Source organism: Anolis sagrei, chromosome 3 (assembly GCF_037176765.1).
Source record: "Anolis sagrei isolate rAnoSag1 chromosome 3, rAnoSag1.mat, whole genome shotgun sequence".
Taxonomy (NCBI): domain Eukaryota; kingdom Metazoa; phylum Chordata; class Lepidosauria; order Squamata; family Dactyloidae; genus Anolis; species Anolis sagrei.
Window position 1 is genome coordinate 235382012 of NC_090023.1, and position 19000 is coordinate 235401011.

General features: G+C 39.0%; 1 protein-coding gene across 1 annotated transcript in view; it reads right to left on the reverse strand.

Annotated features, from left to right (window-relative positions):
- COL4A4 (collagen type IV alpha 4 chain) overlaps window positions 1–19000 on the reverse strand; it is a 93991-nt gene that overhangs the window by 40115 nt on the left and 34876 nt on the right. Inside the window, exons 6-20 of the mRNA XM_067465967.1 lie at window positions 17301–17345; window positions 14340–14456; window positions 13204–13272; window positions 12356–12391; window positions 11992–12054; window positions 11525–11560; window positions 10004–10045; window positions 8959–9039; window positions 8136–8189; window positions 6481–6540; window positions 4935–4979; window positions 4692–4745; window positions 4318–4387; window positions 4112–4216; window positions 869–1033 (exon numbers count right to left, since the gene is read on the reverse strand). Of these exons, the coding sequence (XP_067322068.1) occupies window positions 869–1033; window positions 4112–4216; window positions 4318–4387; window positions 4692–4745; window positions 4935–4979; window positions 6481–6540; window positions 8136–8189; window positions 8959–9039; window positions 10004–10045; window positions 11525–11560; window positions 11992–12054; window positions 12356–12391; window positions 13204–13272; window positions 14340–14456; window positions 17301–17345 (1042 nt within the window). The remainder of the gene's footprint in view (window positions 1–868; window positions 1034–4111; window positions 4217–4317; window positions 4388–4691; window positions 4746–4934; window positions 4980–6480; window positions 6541–8135; window positions 8190–8958; window positions 9040–10003; window positions 10046–11524; window positions 11561–11991; window positions 12055–12355; window positions 12392–13203; window positions 13273–14339; window positions 14457–17300; window positions 17346–19000) is intronic.

Here is a 19000-nt window from a genome sequence, read left to right on the forward strand (position 1 = left end):
TTATTTGTGGTATTTCTTTACTGCCCTTCTTAACCCTGAAGGGGACTCAGGGTGGTTCACAGTACATTATAATTTTGCACACTGCCTTGAGTCCCAGTACTGGGTGGAAAGATGGGCTATAAATTAATCAGACATATCCAAGAAAAATGGGAATAAATATGAAATGAACCATTTATTTAGGTTTAAAGGAAAATCCTACTGTCCAATGCTCATAGGTTCATTAAAATGGTGATACTTGTATTCAAAATATTTGATATAGTGGCTACTAATGGTTTCCATGTTAGGCCCCTTCTACACTGCCATATAAAATCCAAATTATCTGCTTCAAACTAGATTATATGGCAGTGTAGACTAATATAACCCAGGTCAAAGCAGGTAATCTGGATTTTCTATGGCAGTATAGAAGGGGCCTTAGTGGGTTGGTAATCTGTTTCAGGTTTTATTCAGATACATTGGATCAGTGGGATCAACATTCAGCAACTAACTGAATGGATCTAATGTAGTTGGGATCAACCAACAGGATGTCAGCTATTTGAACTTTGAAGTTAATTAATTGGAATTAGTCAAAATTATCCCTTTTTCACTGCAACACAGTCTGGATCTACACTGCCCAGGATCAGATTCCAGATTATTTTCTTAACCTAGATTATTTGCCAGTGTAGACTCATATACCTAATGTAGTTCAAAGCAGATCCTGGGACATAGGGCAATGTAGATCCAGCCACAGAATAGATACAATGAGCTGTTTAGTCATACATATATCATTCAAGTGCAATGCTATAAAAGGAATGATACAAATGTTAACAATCAAGTCACCGGTGTAATGGAAATATTAACTGTTGTTTTTATGTAAATTTGCTTATCTTACCAGGTGGTCCAGGCAAGCCCTGCTTTCCTCGCACTCCAGGGAAGCCTGGAAATCCTTGAGCTCCCAGTTTTCCTGGAGCTGTTTCAGACACGCCAGGGAATCCAGGGTCACCTTGAAATCCTTGTGGACCTTGTACTCCCAGTGTACCTTTGGGACCAGGGAGACCTACGGAGAGAAGGAACAGGTTATGGAACCCTGCAATGGGAACTTAAATGGCCCAAGTTTCAGGGCCCTTACACACAGCCCTATATCCCATATCAAGGAAGAAAATCCTACAATATCTGCTTTGAATTGGGTTATTTGAGTCCACACTCAGATAATGTGGGATTTTCTGCCTTGATATTCTGGAATATAGGGCTGTGTGGAAGGGCCCTCAGAGCTGTGGTTTCCTAAACTGAATCTATCCATCTGTAATACACACTTTCAATTTTCCTACAGCCTCCCAGTTTACCAAGCGTTATCATTTTTTCCAGTGAATTACACTGTCTTATGATGTGTCCAAGTGCAATAGCCTCAGTTTGAGTTTCAAACTTGAATTGATCTTTTTGTCTGTCTGATATTCACAGAACTTTCCTCTGGCATGACACTTGAAAATGCCATGATTCTCTTTCAGCTTTTTTTTCTCTTCCCTTTTTTATTTTATTCTGATTAATAAATTTTATTTGAGAAAAAAATTACAATTGTATAGACATATACTGTACACTTCCCACTCTTTTATTTACATTCACCCCTATGCTATCCCTTCTCCAGAGCCATCTCTTCCTCTAAAGTCTTCATTTGGAGGTAAATTCCCATCTTCTTTTTCCAATACTTTTTTCTAGAAATTTTCTCCAAGTACTTTCAAACTCATTTTTTCCATAATCCCTTCTTTACTTTTAAGTTTGATGTTAGCTTATCATGCAGTGCCATTTTCCAGTCTTCTTTATACCATTCATTAATTTGTATTTTCATTTCTCCTTTCCAATATTTTACAATTAATACTCTAGCTGCTGTGAATAGAATGGCTATCATTTCCCCCTCATATCTTTCCCATCTTTTTTTAAATTAAAAGTAAATTTGCTATTTTTTCTAATTTTTATATTCATAATATTTTCTATTTCCCTTATAAACAATTCTCATTTCCCTTATAAACAATTCTCAAAAATCTTTTACATAGTTGCAATCTCACCACATTCACTGTTCAGCTTTAACAACCATATGTATAGATCAGAAATACGATGGCTTGGATATTTTTGACTTGGAGATTCGATGGTATATATTTCCACTTGAGAACTTTAACTACAGCCTTTAGATTACTAACTGAAGTGCCATATCATGAGAGGGCGATTCCCATGCTGCAGCAGCTCCACTGGCTACCAATTTCCTTCTGGCCTAAATACAAAGTGCTGTTCGTTACCTATGAAGCCCTAACTGGTTCAAGCCCAAGCTATTTGCAGAACCGCATCTCTGTTTACAAACCTGCGCAAACACTGCGATCAGCAGAGGAGGCCCTGTTCTTGGTCCCATCCTTGTCTCAAGCATGGCTGGTGGGAATGAGAGAGGGGGCCTTCTCTGTGATTGCTTCCCACCTCTGGAACTCCCTCCCAAAAGAATTTAAAACTTCCCTCTCTCTCCTTAGCTTTAAAAAGTTGATAAAAACTACCTATGAGCTCTGGCATATGGAGAAAAGGAAGATTAATATGCCCTGACATATATCATCGTTTTGATACATTACATTCTGTCTATACTGGAATTGACCTCAGCCTATCAGTTGTTGGAAACCATACTACCTCTTAATATGGGTCCAGTTGTTTAAAGTGTTTTATTTTGTGTAAATTTATATGGTGTGATTATGTCTACTAAGGTTGTTAGTTTGATTTTTTTGGTATATTCTTATTTTGTATTAGGCTGCTTTATATTGTTTGATGTCTTTTGTTTTGATGTAATTTGTTGATATGTTTCTTTGTTAGCACTGAATGCTTGCCATATGGAAACCACCCTGAGTCCCCTCGGGGAGATAGGGTGGTCTATCAATAAAGTTATTATTATTATTATTATTATTATTATTCCACGTTCTACTCCTCATCTGTATTTATCACTAGTGGAATGCTGCCTCTCCACCAACAGAGCAATTGGGCGAAGTCTGGACTGTGGGCTGCAATGTGGACCTTGGGGCTCCTGTTGGGGTTCAGCCTGAGTTTGAACTTGAACCTGATTCTCTGTTTGTTCCTCCTGATGCTAATGAAAGTATATTTACTGATGCTAGTGGAAATGTACCTTTTGATGCCAATGCTCCTGAAATTAGTGAGGAAGAAACTGCTGTAGGTTTGGAAAATGCCAATGTTCCTGAAATTAGTGAGGAAGGAACTTCTGTAGATTTGGAAAATGAAAGTACCAGTGTTCCTGAGAATGTTTCAGAGGGAGACCTTGAACTTTCCCTCCCTTCTGCACCTGTTAACTGTAATGACAACAGAAGGGGCCAAATTTGGGAAGACAGAAGTAAAACACTCAGTTTGCGTCAATCCTCCCGAATTCAAGAATTAAAAACATTGGCTTCAAAACAGAAGGGCGGTTCACAGAACCGATTCTTGAGTTTTAATTGCAATACGCCAGGCTGATTGCCTCAGTTCAGGCATCGTTTCAGAATTGATGAAGACCTTGGCAGTTCTCCCGGTTCCCTGGCCATAGTTTGGGAAGATTTCTAGGATATCAAGTACAGTTAGTGGATTGCTAACAGATTCCAGTATTTTCCCAGTGAGGCTTTTGGTTTTGCTTTGTCCATTTAAATTCATGTTTGCTGATTTTGCTGTAGCTTTTGACTTGCATTTTTCCTTTATTTTGTAACCATTTTTCTTCAATAAAAAAGGATTGTTTTTCACAGCCAAATGTGGTGGATAGTTATCTTAGGGCCTCGTTCCCTGCTCTGGATTGCAACAGCTCCAAGGTGTAGTCATCCAACTTTTCTGAACCCCTGGCATACACGCACCTAATTTGTAAAAACCTGAATTTTTTCTTCATTTTCATGGCTCAAAACCATTCCAATGTAGCATTTGCCCAACAAAACTCTAAGCAATAAGACCTCTAACAATAGCTCGAATTAAAGCTGGAAGTGAAACAACATCAGATCCAGCTGCATTGGATGTCTGGTGCTGCATAAGAGTGTAACCGATCAGGGGGATAATTCCTCCAACTTTAAGGGAATTGGTGAAAACTTGATTAGATGACCTTCCTCCACTAAATAATATAAATGGAGATTTTTCTTACTGGCTCCGTCTTCCCCTCGTTTTCCTGTAACACCAGGAGGACCTATCAATCCACCTGTTCCCACATCTCCAGAAGATCCAGGGTCACCAGGATCCCCACGAATGCCTTCATGAGATCAAAGAAAATATGTTTATTTTATTAAGAAAAATAATTACAAGTGCATAAGATTTTCATTAAATAAACCTATAGTTTTATTTTAATTAAACCTTTTATCCCAGGACGTGGTGTTCCTCGAGGTCCCGGTGGACCTGGCAGCCCATTGTCTCCTGGATCTCCCTGGAAAAATCATCCGGTTTATTGTAATGAAACAATATGATGGTGTTACATGTAGGAGAAAAGAAAACTAAGACAATAAAATGAAGTAGAAGTAATTAAAATGATCCTGCGAACTTCAAAAGACAGATTTAGTAGTGAATGATGTTGGTGGAGGTGGAGATCTCACCTGGTAGTGCAAACTAGATCTAATTTTCTACCAATCCTCCCCTTCTGCAAAACTCTTGCACAGTAAAACACAACTCAAATCTCAGAATTTAATATAAACATACATAAACTTAAAAGTTCTTTTTATCTGAGAGCTGACCTTATTCCCTGGAAAACCATCTGGTCCAGGAAATCCAGAAATTCCAGGTTCACCCTGAAAAAAAAGTTTTAACAACTCATGTTTAGTGTTATAAATGCTACTATGCAAATAAGTTACTAGAGCCTTGGTAGGTTTGAAAGTTACATGTGAATATTAGTTCTTACTTTTCAGACACATTATCTCTTGACTGGTGAGTTACCTAAGAATCTGAACCATCAGCTGTGAAATGTTTATATATACTACCTTGGTTCCTTGAAAACCTGGAGATCCATAACCACCAGGACTCCCCTGCAGTCAAGAAAAAAATGTTACAGTACTTACTATCATGAGATATGGATCAGGGCTTCAATGAGTTGATCCTTGCTTTGCTGGCAAAGGGTATCACTACCCAATTTTGATCGAGTCCCCACCACATCTATTGACCCTCTGCCCTCATTGCATATCATTGGGAGGATCTTTCGATCTTCAGTAGTAGCTTCCAAGGAGACACAGCGGGTAGGAGAAGTGTGAAGAGTATTTTCTACTACAGGATACATTTAGGAAAGACATTAAAACTGGGTTCACCAAAGGGAAATTGATGTTGGAGAATATTTTGGAGAAAGAAAATAAAGGATTGATCTCCAAGTTATGCAAATATATTCTAGAATATAACTGGGAATATATTTGAATAAAAACAATAATGATTTCCTGGGCCAGAGACTTAGGGAAAAATATAGATTTGGATAATTGGAGATACTTATGAAAAAAGGATTTACATTTTCTATAACTGGGTCCATTAGAGAAAATATGTACAAAATGTTCTATAGAAGCTATATAATTCCTGAATGGATAAAAACCCTGCAGGGGGAATGTTGGAGATGAAAATACAGAAAGGCACCTTTTTCCATATTTGATGGACCTGTGGGGATGTGACATTTTTTAAAAAACAGGTGACGTAAGAAACCAATAAAATGATTTCTAAAAAGGTTAAGAAAAACCCAGAAATATGCCTATTGGGGTTGTTTCAAGAGAGAATAAGTAAAGAAGATGTAGAAATTTGCCAATATGGTTTTGTGGCAGTGAGAATTACAATAGCAAAGTCTTAGATGGGGAAAAAAGAACTACTCATTAAGGACTGGAAAAATAAATTAGTCGAGTGTATTCAAATAGCCAAGCTTCCCAATGGCATAAAGGGAGGAAACAATGAAGGCTTGGCTAGAAAATGGAGACCTCAAAGTGGCAGTATCAAAAAGACACTAATTATTTTAAAAACAAGTCAAAAAGAAATATTTTTTTAAAAATCTGGTCCCAAGTTGAACACAACTTTATAACTTTATAACTTAATTAGGGAATCAAAGTTGAACAACCCTAATTAGCAATTTTGTCTGGCAAATGATCAGTAGCTAGGAAAACGATTGTAATAAGGGAATCACATACTCCCTTTCTAATTAACCCTGGTCAATAATCAGCTACAGTTTCATAGGCAAACTTCTAAACACTTTTCAAATGCAGTTTTACATAGAACACACTGCTGTATTTCAAATGGCAGGCAGCTAATTCATGTGAAAAAGTGAACTGTTCCACTAGATATACATAGACCATTGGGCATTCCTTAGGCAAGTTTGAAATAATAATTCTTAAAGATTATAGTAAAACATTCTTAATCAAGTTTATAAGATATTAAGTAATGCAGAAAGCAAGTTTTAGAATATTGAATTGGTAACGGGAAATGGTCTTGTGTTGTTAAATTGTTTTTCCAGTGTCCTGTAAACAATATGCAGTTGAAAAAGGTAGTTTGACATGCCCTTACCCGCATTCCAGGAAAACCAGGACTCCCCTTTTCACCCTTCTGTCCATTTCCAAGTAAGCCCTGTTTTTGTGCAAAATGTATCAGTTAAAAACCTTGAACAAAGCACTCCTCCTTATGCATTACTTGTGAGCAAAGCACTAAATATGCAGGTGAAACAATGGGGCAACACATAACTGAAGTAGTTCTTCCCCTGTAATAATAATATACTTTATATTTCAATATATCTCCCCGAAGGGACTCACAGTACAGAATACAGAATACATTTATGGCAAACATTCAGTGCCGTTATACAAATTAACAAAGACAAGCAGTACATAGACAGAGGCAAAGCTTTCCTCTTTTTATTAATTTCTGGCATCTGGAGGCTGTGCTTAACTTGGCTGTGGGGCAGTGGTTTTGTTCCATTTTTCCATGCCTGAGGAGCCTGTTGTCCATGGATGCCTTTCTGGTATGTCTCCAGGGGTGCCTTTTACCTCCCTGCAAAAGCCATACCTATTTATTTACTCACATTCTGTTTTTGAACTGCTAAGTATGCAGAAGAGCTAGGGCTGACAGCAGGAGCTTACCCCAACCCACGGCTTGAACTGCCAACCTTTCAGTCGGCAAGATCATCTGTAGCTGTATCTGTAACCACCAGCTACAGAAAATCTTGCTGACCGGAAGGTTGGCAGTTTTAGGTGAGAATACCATTGAAAGCATTGGGATAACAGACCATAAGCTCTACCTGAGTGGTTCCAACCTGTGGCTCCCCAGGCGTTTTGGCCGACAACTCCCAGAAATCCCGAGTTTAACTGATCATTGGACTTTATTATAAATAGGGACAAAGTGGATGAGTTGGGTAATTATAATCAACTAATGTTTGTCTTTAAATAGAAATAGTACATATAGGAATAGTACATATACTATTATTTTATCTCAAAAAATGTAGTACACAATGGCTAATAGTTAAGAACAATATTACAAATTTGCTATAAATAGCATCTCATTCAGTTTGGCTCACAGCTATCTTTGAGTCCAATGTCATGATCATGACTGACTCTGCACTGAACAACCATAGTTTTACACAGTTTGACACTACTTTAAACACAATGGTTCAATGCTATGGCATCCTGTGATTTTTAGTTTGGTAAAACACTCACCCTTCTTGGCAAGAAGGCTAAATACCTTGTAAAACTACAACTCTCATGATTCCATGGCGCTGAAAGGCATCAAATTGCATTACATCTCCTGTGTAGATGTACCTCATGATGTAGTTGTAAACAATGCTGCAATCCATGCTGCATTAGAAACTGTGATGGAACATAGTTAAGCCCCTTCTACATTGCCATATAAAATCCAGATTATCTACTTTGAACTTGATTTTATGGATTTTATGGCAGTGTAGAAGCAGTCTTAGTTTATATGTAGCTTCAAGTTGCCTGTTGACTTATGGCAATTTCTGAATTTCATAGAATTTTCTTATACAAGAAATACTCAAGGTCCTCTTAAAAGCATATCACACATTCACACACACACACTTCAGTTTACTTTAAGTCAAGAATTATTCTTTAGCATAAATGGTAAAAAAATCTGCTTTTTGTGACTTACTAAAGTTATGAGAGGAAAACAGCTCAACGCAGCTCTGAGGAATCTAGTTACAAAAACATGTCACTTACTTTGCGGCCAGGGAGTCCTCTTGGGCCCATGGATCCAGGCATTCCTTTTACGCCCTAAATATTATAACAGCTTATTTTTAAAATCTTGTTTATTAGAGTTGATACATTGTTTCTTGTAGCATTTTCTTTTAACAACTTAACTAGAGAATCAAAGGGAATCAATCATAATATTTTGGCTTGCAGATCTGTATTAAGCTGATAATTGCTTTAAAGAAGGGGGATGTTTTTAGCAAATGGATGCCGATTAAGACACTTGACATAAAAGGATGAATGTGTTTCCCTTGCTTCCCCTATAATGCTGCTATGGTACTTAACAAGTGCATGTTCTCCTGTACAGTGGATCTCCAAACCCACAGATTCTGCACCTATGGACTCAACCATCTACAACTTGAAAACATTTTTCTAAAAATTCCAAGAAACAAACTTTGATTTTGCTGTTGTACACAAGGGATACCATTTTACTACATTACTGTATATAACAGAACTTGGGCATCCATGAATTTTGATGGGGATCCTGGAACCAAACCCCATTGAACCCCAAGGGCCCACTGTATTCTGCCACAGCTACATCCATCTGTAGCAGGTATGGGTAAACTTCGGCCCTCCGGGTGTTTTGGACTTCAACTCCCACAATCCCTAAGAGCTGATAGGCTAAAAAGAATGGTTGGAGTCAAAGTCCAAAACACCTGGAGGGCCGAAGTTTGCCCATGCCTGATCAGTAGGATTACAGAGGTGTAGGGTGACTGAAATGTGCTGGAATATACAATGACTCTGCAATGCAACATATATTAAATTAATTAAATGCATTTTAGAATTTGCATACCTTTTCTCCCTTTAACAGCTCAGAACTAGGAGGTCCTACCAATAATGGCTGCCCAGGAGATCCAGGAGGTCCAACATCACCCTAAGAAGCCATGGAAAGTGTAAACAAAGAGAATGCTATTAAATTAGTTGCAAGTTTTAGGATTTTTTTTTCTGCTTCTGAGTAACATAATACCTCTTGAGACCATGCTGTCACTACCCACTGATTTTGAACCTCTATGGCCAGTGACTCAGCCTGGATCTATACTGTCCTATATCCAAGGATCCGATCCTAGGTTAGTTGCTTTGAACTGGATTATATGAGTCCACACCAGGTCTGGGCAAATTTCAGCCCTCCTGGTGTTGTGGACTTCAACTCCCACAATTCCTAACAGTTTATCAGCAGGAGGGCCAGTAGGACCAATGTTTGCCCATGCCTAGTCTACACTGCCAGATAATCTGGGATCAGATCCTGGGATACAGAGAAGTGTAGATCCAGCCTATCTGGGAAGTTCGTGAAAGCTTCACTTGTATTTTCCAGCTCTGCCTCTGGAGAGGCTTTCCCACCCCATAGGAATGAGAATCCTAGCACAGAGACACCAAATAACCAAAAGGCCATTGTATCTCATGATCTCTGATGCTCTTCTATGATATAATTCCAATACATATAACTGTAAACCCCAGACCTCATTAACCCTTTGATTACCTGGATGAGAGACTGCCCTCCTCAGATATATTGTCTAGATATGATGGAAACACCCCATTATTGCACAGACTAAATGATCTACTAATTTAGCCCCCTTCTACACTGTGATATAATCAAGATTATCAAAGCAGATAATCCATATTATCTGCTTTGAACTGAATTATATACTATACTGTCATATAATCCAGTTCCAATCAGATAATCTGGATTTTATATGGCAATGTAGAAGAAGCCTTTGTCAAGTTGTCACTTTATTTCTTCATAACTGTTTCTTTATTTAATTAATATTAGCAAATAACAACTAATTGTATTTGTTTGTCTGTGTCAATACTGTATTCCCGGATGCTGCTTATTCTCTTACCGGTTCCCCTTTTTGTCCTTCCACTCCAGTACCAGGGTTTCCCTACAGAAGTAGTATTAATGAAAGGAAAAGAAAATAATTGTGAGACCTTTTAAAAAATGGGATTGATGTGATAATTATTAAAATATGGACATATTATTCAAACATTGGGTGAATAATCCAGCACAAAGGAAAAAAAGCAAAATTTTAAAGCACAAAAGAATCATGGAATCAGACTTCAAAGAGACCACAAGGGTCATCTACTTCAATCCCCTGCAACACCAGAACACACAAATAATTCCTGACCATTCAAACTCTCTTGGAAACCTCCAGAGAAGGGGACTCCACCATGCTCCATGGCAGCATATTCCACTTTCCATTAGGAGGTTATTCCTATGGTTAGGTGGAATCTCTTTTCTTACTATTTGATTCCAGTGCTCCACATCTTAGTCACTAGAGTAGCAGAAAACAAGCCTGTCCTCTTCTCAATGTGACATCCTTCAAAATATTTAAACATGGATATCATGTTCCCTCTCAGATTTTTCTCCAATTAAACATACCTAGCTGCTTTAACCACTCCTCATTAGTCTTGATTTCCACACCTTTGACAATTTTGTTTGTCCTTTCCAGCTTGTCCAAATACTTCTTGAATTGTGGTATTCAGAATTGGACAAAGGGTTATTCCAGGTAAACAGACCAAAGCAGAATAGAGTTGAACTTTCTCAATCTATATTTCTATTAATGCAGCCTATTAATTAATTAATTAATTGCAGTATTTGTATACCCCTTTTCAACCCCAAAGGGGACTCAGGGTGGTTCACAGTGTTGGCAACAATTCAATGCCATCCATAAAAAACAGTATAAAACATCAAAATTGACCCTCCCCTGACAAAACGTTAAACATTATTAAATACATCACATAAAATAACATAATATATCACACAAAGACATAGCCGTTGTCCATAAACAGTCCTGGGTCATTGCACTTTCAACTTTCACTTTAACTAAAGTAGATTCACATCAACTTTTCAAGCTGATGAATCACACTGTTGACTCATGTGCAGCATACAGGGCCCTTCCACACAGCCATATAACCCAGAATATCAAGGCGGATAATCCACAATGTCTGCTTTGAACTGGAATATGCATCCAGACAGGAAACAAAATGCACGCCCCCCTGGATATTTGTGGGGTGTGTCCAGATGACCTTTATTTTTAAAGTGATTTGGGGGGGGGGGATTGGGGAAGTGGTCTGAGTTTCTCGCTGTCCTCTCAGAAGTTTCCAGGAGACACCTAGCCCCAAAAGCACAAGTCTTCCAGACTGTTGTGCGGACCACCGTCTGCCCCAACCCAGGTTTTTTTAAACCCAGGTCGGCATGACTTTACCGCTGTCTGGAAGTTCACACTGACATATATCCCAGTTCAAAGCAGATAATGTGGGATTTTATTCAGCTGTGTGGAAGGGGTCGTAGATTGGTTTCAAATGTACTGGGAGATTAGTTTTATAAATACAATAACCTGTCAGGAAAAACAATATCTCACCTGTTCACCAGCCAAACCAGGTAGACCCTGCGAGCCCTTTAAAGACAATGAAAGAACGACAAGTCAGATATAGTCAAGTACAATAATTTAGCATCTCAAAGATATAGAATAGTAAACTGCACGAATGACACATATATAGTAGTGATTCACTTGTGATCAGAAGAATCTGTGCAAATGTGTTTGGGGAAATTTCCTTAGGCAGTGTATTTTATTTCGAGTTCATTATTCAAAGAAATTAATGGTCTTTTTCCTTTGAGTGCAAAATAACTGGGATTATGTCAAAATTCTGTTATATATTATATGCAGTTTTGACATTAATTGGAAGACTATCCCACACCCACAACTAAATAAAAAACGCTGGCTTTAATATTATTATTTTTTTTTGCAGTGTCTCAGGAAGGCGATTCCCCTCTCCCTCCCTTGTCCCACCTTTTATATTGGCAATTATAAAATTGATAGTACTATACCTGTACCCCTGGTTGGCCTGGGAAACCAAGTGGACCTCTTGGCCCCCTTTCTCCTCTAGGGCCCTAAGAACAGATGACACACAGTTTTTTTTTGTTATTGAGTTTTCAAGGGGAAATTTTGCTAGTATTTTATGTAGAAATTTCATTTAACTCATCCAGGTAATTCAGAGATACCAAATCCTATGACTAATGCATTTTTGGATTCTCCGCTCCCCACTTATTCCTTGTCCTCTGCCCATTTTTTTTTAAAACTCAGCATTAGAAAAGATTGCATGACAACCGCCAGGTAATAGTGTATAATATCCATGATAGTAAGAGCATCTCATACAAAACCAAACAAGATCAAGAAGATAGAAGAGCTTACAGGCAGGCCACGGGGTCCAGCATCTCCTCTTTCTCCCTGTAATCATAACCAAGTTGTTAGATGGAAGATATTGTCACAGTATAGTGACTTAAGTGAAAAGTTTCTAAAGTGTGGTATATCAAGATGCAGAGTTATTCATGATTCATATAGGGAACATTCAAATGAAATATGCAAAATGATCGTGTAGTTATATCAATGTATCATTTTATTTCACATTGGTTGGATTCCGCAAATGCCGAATTGGGAGTAAGGTGATTGAAATAGCCGAGCCAAACTCAGAGTAAATATTTCTAAGTTTGCACTGATTAAAATATATTAATCCATGAGAGATCAAGGTAAAACAGTTTATAAATTGTGATTACAAATTATAGTGACAGACATCTGACCATTTGCTGAGCTGGTGCAAAATATAGACTGGTTGAATTCTTTGCATCTTCCATTCAAACATGTGTTTATTTAGGAAAAGAAAAGACAACTAACAAAGGGGAAAAGGGCAATGTGTTGTTGAAAGCTTGCAACTTCAAAGCTTGGCTGGTTGCTGCCTGGAGGAGCCTTTGTTGGGAGGTGTTAGCTGGCCCTGGTTTATTATTGTCTGAAATTCCCTTTTTTCCATGTTGCTCTTTATTTACTGTCCTGATTTTAGAGGGTTTTTTTAAATACTGGTAGCCAGATTTTGTTCATTTTCATGGTTTCCTCCTTTTTGTTGAAATTGTCCACATGCTTATGGATTTCAATGGCTTCTCTGTGTAGTCTGACATGGTGGTTGTTGGGATGGTCAAGCATTTCTGTGTTCTCTAATAATATGCTTATTCAAAGATTATTTGAATAAAACATGTCATCACACTTACAGGAGGTCCTCTGATGAATTCAGTAATGTATATGGGATTTCCTTTTTCTCCCTTTTCCCCAGGAAAACCCTGCAAAAAAATAAAATCAGTTAGAGAATAATTTCATGACCTTGGTTTTGAAGACTGAAGCAATGATGTGCCTATATTTAACAAGAGTTTATTTATTTATTTATTTACAGTATTTATATTCCGCCCTTTTAACCCCACAGGGGACTCAGGGTGGATTACAATGTACATATACATGGCAAACATTCAATGCCATTAGACATACAACATATATAGACAGACACAGAGGCAATTTAACATTCCAGCTTTCTGGCTTCATGAGGGTATGCTCGATTCCAGCCACAGGGGTTGCTGACGCTTCACTGTCCACTTGTGACACCAATTCCTTGATGGAGTACTTCCTCATTCTTACGAACACGGCTGGTGAAAGGTTTTAGAGTGTCATAAATTAGTAAAATTAGCCTCCCCGCAGAAAGTGGTACCTAAATTTCCTACTTGACAGATACAACTGTCTTTTGGGCTGCATAGGGCAACAGCAAGCTAAACTATTAATGGTTGGGAGTGCACTGCAACCCAAGCTGGCTTCGAACTCATGACCTCTTGGTCAGTAGTGATTTAATGCAGCTGGCTACTAACTAGCTGCACCACAGCCTGGTCCTGATAGTTCTGATTATAGTTCTGATTCTAACTATATCGATATTATTTACTTATAGAATGAATCTAATTTGTAAAGGCATGTTTCAAGTCTTCATGAAGCTAAGGTGGAGGAAAAGGCATGTCGGTTTATAGGGTTATATTCAATAAGGGTTGTTTCCATTCACAGAAAAACCAGGTATCTTGTGGAAAGTTTATAATAAGGGAAGAGGATGGAGGAGCAATTTTGGGCAGTAACAAATCAGAATTAATGGCATTGCTTGTAACATTGCTGTCTAGAATCACTGTTGTAAACAACAAAACCCATTCCGTAATAATACCTTTATTGGGCCAACCAAAAGTGCAATGTTGTTCTATACAATGCACTGGACTTTAATCATTTTTTTTTAAAAAAAGAAAGGAGTATGTTCTATGTATCACCATGTTTGAATACAACCTAAAAACCTGTGATACGGTCATAATAAACCTATACTCACAAATGGGCCTCTTGGTCCAATTCGCCCAGCTTCCCCAGGAAATCCTGGATCTCCCCTTGAGCCATTGCATCCATCTAAGCCAGGCTGACCTCTCAGTCCTTCTGGTCCTGGTAACCCCTAGAAAGGATCCAAAGACATGGGAAAATAAGGATAATTGTTTCATCAAATATGGTGCAACATCCTGTAGGGATATACATGTGTATATGTGTAGTATATTTCTCTCTGGAAATGTTGCAGAGGCTATTCTCTAGCCCTTTCAACACCCCTCAAATGCTTTTTAAAATATGTCAGAAGCAAATTGAGAATATACTGCAAATTGCTTCTGGTGTGAGAGAATTGGCCATCTGCAAGAACATTGCCCAGCAGAACCCTGAATGTGTTACCAACCTGTGGGCTTTTCTCATATCCTCGCATGGGAAGCTGGGACTGACAGACAAGAGCTCATCCCGTTTCACGGATTCGACCCTCCGACCTTCAAGTCGGCAGTCTTGCCAACACAAAGGTTTAACCCATTGTGCCACTGCGGCTCCCTTAAATGCTGATTCTGTATTACTTATATTGCCTCCTTCCACTTTCTCTTCCCCATGTAAGTGGCATTTGGAGCATCTGTTGAGGTTAGACAGGCACAAGGAAAGGGGCATTTTTAATGTAGGACCTAGGTCATGAACATCTACATTGTAAAAACAATATATACCTGTGTTCTGTCGCCGCTGGGCCTATAGCTAGTTGACTTTAGATATAGGATGTGTAACCTTTACCCAGTGGGAAGCCAGGGACCCTAGGAAAAGTTTTCAGAGGCTTCCTTTACAGAAGGAATCTTCAAGTGGCTTAAAAGGTACAACAAAGTCTTTTATTAATGAATCCAACAGGAATTGTAAAGCTTTCTTGGTAAGGTATCAGCTCTCTCAAACTTGTCCGCATAACTTTCTTCAAAGGAAAATTCCCCTTTTTAACTTCTCCCAAGGCTAACTAAAATCCAACCCCCGCTGGTGTGGGCTCCTCTGCCAGGCCAAACTGCTTCTCGAAACACTGAGAGGACCTACCAGACAGGCAATGGATGTTCTTTAGAGTTGGCTGTCTTCCTGGAAACTCCCAAGGCTGTAAAAAGGAATCCCTGGAGTTCTTCGGAGACCCTTAAAGCTGTGGGAATGCTTCCCTGGTGTTCTTTCCCTGGAGCTCTTAAAGGTTGAAGCCTTTGTACAGGGAAGTAAACACATCCTATACATTGGCTAACCTTTCTGTGACTGACTGGAAAAGGCTCCCTTCCCTCCAAAAAGCAAAAAGGGGGCGGGACCAGGAATCCTAACTATAATTGGCAGGTGGCCTACCCTATAAATGCAAATTATAACAGGAAACCCCCTGCTGCAAAATCCCAAGCATGGGATTGCACACAAACATTTAAACACAGCAAATAAATCTGGAGCTCCTGGAACAGCTGTTCCAGAACAACCTGGATCAAAGGAAAACTATGACTACAAGGAGAAGTTATAAACCATTCCTGTGTGTTCTAGCTTATCCCATTCTAGATTTAAGTAACAAAGAAATGGGGACTTACCTTCATGTTATATATGTAATGTAGTATCATTTGTGAAACTTATTTTCATGATTTTGAGCACAAAATTAACCCAAATTATTCATCTGATTCATAGTTTATAGTGTACATAGGTCATTGTATATATGGCTTTCCTATTTAACAAAATGTTTATTCTGTAAATATTTGTCAGTTCTTGTATCTACTAGCTTTATAATGAACCTTGATACAGAAAGATATCATGGTAAACATCACACTCCTCAAGAAAAGGTTAAGCATATTTTCTACAACTCAAAGGCTGTTTATGTTTTTTAATGTTTCCTTAAAACATGGCCAAATAGACTTGTTCGTGAGATACTTTATTTCTTCTCTAATTGTCTCAGGCTGAGTAGCAGCTGAGGAGAGTGAACTGACTCAGGTTGGTACAGTGCCACAGGAGAGCCAATGTGATGCAATGCAACTTTTGTTGTTGTTGTTCATTCATTCAGTTGTCTCCGACTCTTCGTGACCTCATGGACCAGCCCACGCCAGAGCTCCCTGTCGTGTCTCCTCATGATGTGGCCAAAGTACTTCAACTTTGTCTCTAGTATCCTTCCCTCCAGTGAGCAGCCGGGCTTTATTTCCTGGAGGATGGACTGGTTCAATCTTCTCGCAGTCCAAGGCACTCGCAGAACTTTCCTCCAACACCACAGCTCAAAAGCATCGATCTTCCTTCGCTCAGCCTTCCCTAAGGTCCAGCTCTCACATCCGTAGGTTACTACAGGGAATACCATGGCTTTGACTAGGCGGATCTTTGTTGCCAGTCTGATGTTTCTACTCTTTACTATTTTATTGAGGCTGGACATTGCTCTCCTCCCAAGAAGTAAGCTTCTTCTGATTTCCTGGCCACAGTCTGCATCTGCAGTAATCTTTACGCCTAGAAATACAAAGTCTGTCACGGCCTCCACATTTTCTCCCTCTATTTTCCAGTTGTCAATCATTCTTGTTGCCATAATCTTGGGGGGTTTTTTTATGTTTAGCTGCAACCCAGCTTTTGCGCTTTCTTCTTTCACCTTGATTAGAAGGCTCCTCAGCTCCTCCTCGCTTTCGGCCATCAGAGTGGTGTTATCAATATACTGGCTCAGTCACATAAACTCACTGAGTGTCCTTGGGCAAGTCACACTCTCCCAAAATCAGAGGAAGGCAAAGACAAAGCTCCTGTAAACAAATCTTGCTACAAAACCCCATTATAACTTCATGTTAGGGTCACTGTATATTGGAAACAACTGATGAGCACAGAACAACAGCAACAGCAGTGGCAAAGAGGAGATTTTTCATGGAAAACATATACACTTCCACAGTCGTAATTTGGACATGGGGTTCAATGAGCTCACATAAGAAGAAGTGGGCTTACTATATATAAAAATCATGGCCATTGGTAGTAGACTTACAGGCACACCATCTACACCTGAAAATCCTGGAACTCCAGTAGCACCCTGGAAAAAAATAAAGAAGATTAAAATATGCACTCATTTTCAAAGCAACTAACATGTAGAATTTCCCCCCAAATAGAATATTCTTCTTATACCAATGTGTTTGCAAAATGCCTTATCACATTATGGCTATTCAGTAATCCCTCACTACTTCGCGGTTTGCTTTTTGCGGACTCGCTGTTTTGCGGTTTTTCCTTTTTGAGGCCAATGGGCCTTAGAAAGGGAGGCTGGTGAGCAGGCTGGGCCTGAGGTGCGATGGGGAAGGGCTGCTGGTCACGAAGAGTGGCCTACTGCACTACCGCAGCCCTGGAAGTGCCCTGGAGGTGTTTATTGGGTCGACTTGCAGCAGAGGCGGGTAAGGAAGCGTGAGGACTAGACTGCGCATGCATGTGTGAATGCTTCTTATATATGCCCAATGGAAGTGGAGCGCTTTCTAAAAGTTGCTGCTCAACTAAAGTAACCAAAGGATTTTGTTTATAAGGTAAAGGAAAAAATTATGAAGTGTATAAGTGTGTGGGGAGGGTTTATAAAGACTTAAAGTAGTGTATAACTACTAAAAGAACGTATAAATATTAAAATAAATATAGCATCCCTACTTAGTGGATTTTCACTTTTCGTTGGTGGTCCTGGAACGTAACACCCGCAATAAGTGAGGGAACACTGTACTTGTTTTCTTAAATTGTTGGGGTCAACAGTGATGTAGCAGATTGCACATTTTACATATCTAGAATCGCTGTTTTAGTTTTCAGTTTACTAAGTTAAAAGTAAATATGATAACAGGACTAGAAAGACTTTTAGCTGGGTTTCTGGAAAGCTGTTGCCAGTACATGTAGGCATTTCTAGGCTTGAAGGATAAATGACATGAATCAGTATTAGACAGCTTGAATCAATACAACCCTAGCTGTCTAGACCAGATGACAGCAATATCATTCACAAATGTTTGAAAAGTTATTTTTGGACTAGTACTCCCAGATTATCGTAGCCAGTATGCCTATTGATTATAGTCACCAAAGCGGGGGTTGGAACTGTAGTCTAAAAAAGTTCAAACAAAAGAAAACCTCCGTACTTTATATTTTTGAGAAAATGAAGGGTCGAATGTGTGTTTCTTTCTTCTTTTTTCATAGTTCATCTGGCTGATGTCATGATGATTTAGCAGGGAGAGTTCCTACTAGTTTGCACCCTATTAACTTAGCAAGGGGAAGAAGAGGGAGCAAAATTTTGTTCTTCCCAGTCATATCATATCATAGGCGATTCCTTATATCCGAGTATGATTGCATTCCAAGTGTAGGGTCTTGGTGGTGGGTCCGTATGTGACTATAGAGACCTATCCTTGATTCGCATGTTCTTTTGTAGTGAGGGCATTGATTTCCAGATGGAAAGTGGTCCAGACAAGGGTTGACTTAACACACCTTTCTCTTGAACATTTATCCCTTTCGCCCTCCATTCATGACTCTTTGAATTCCACAGCACTGTTGGTAACAGCTGACCTCAAGTTAGAATGCTTGACGGCCAGGGCTTCCCAGTTCTCTGTGTTTATGCCACAGTTTTTAAGGTTAGTTTTAAGGACATCTTTAAATCTCTTTTCCTGTCCATGATCATTCCATTTTCCATTCTTGAGTTAAGAGTATAGTAACTGCTTTGGGAGATGAATATCGGGC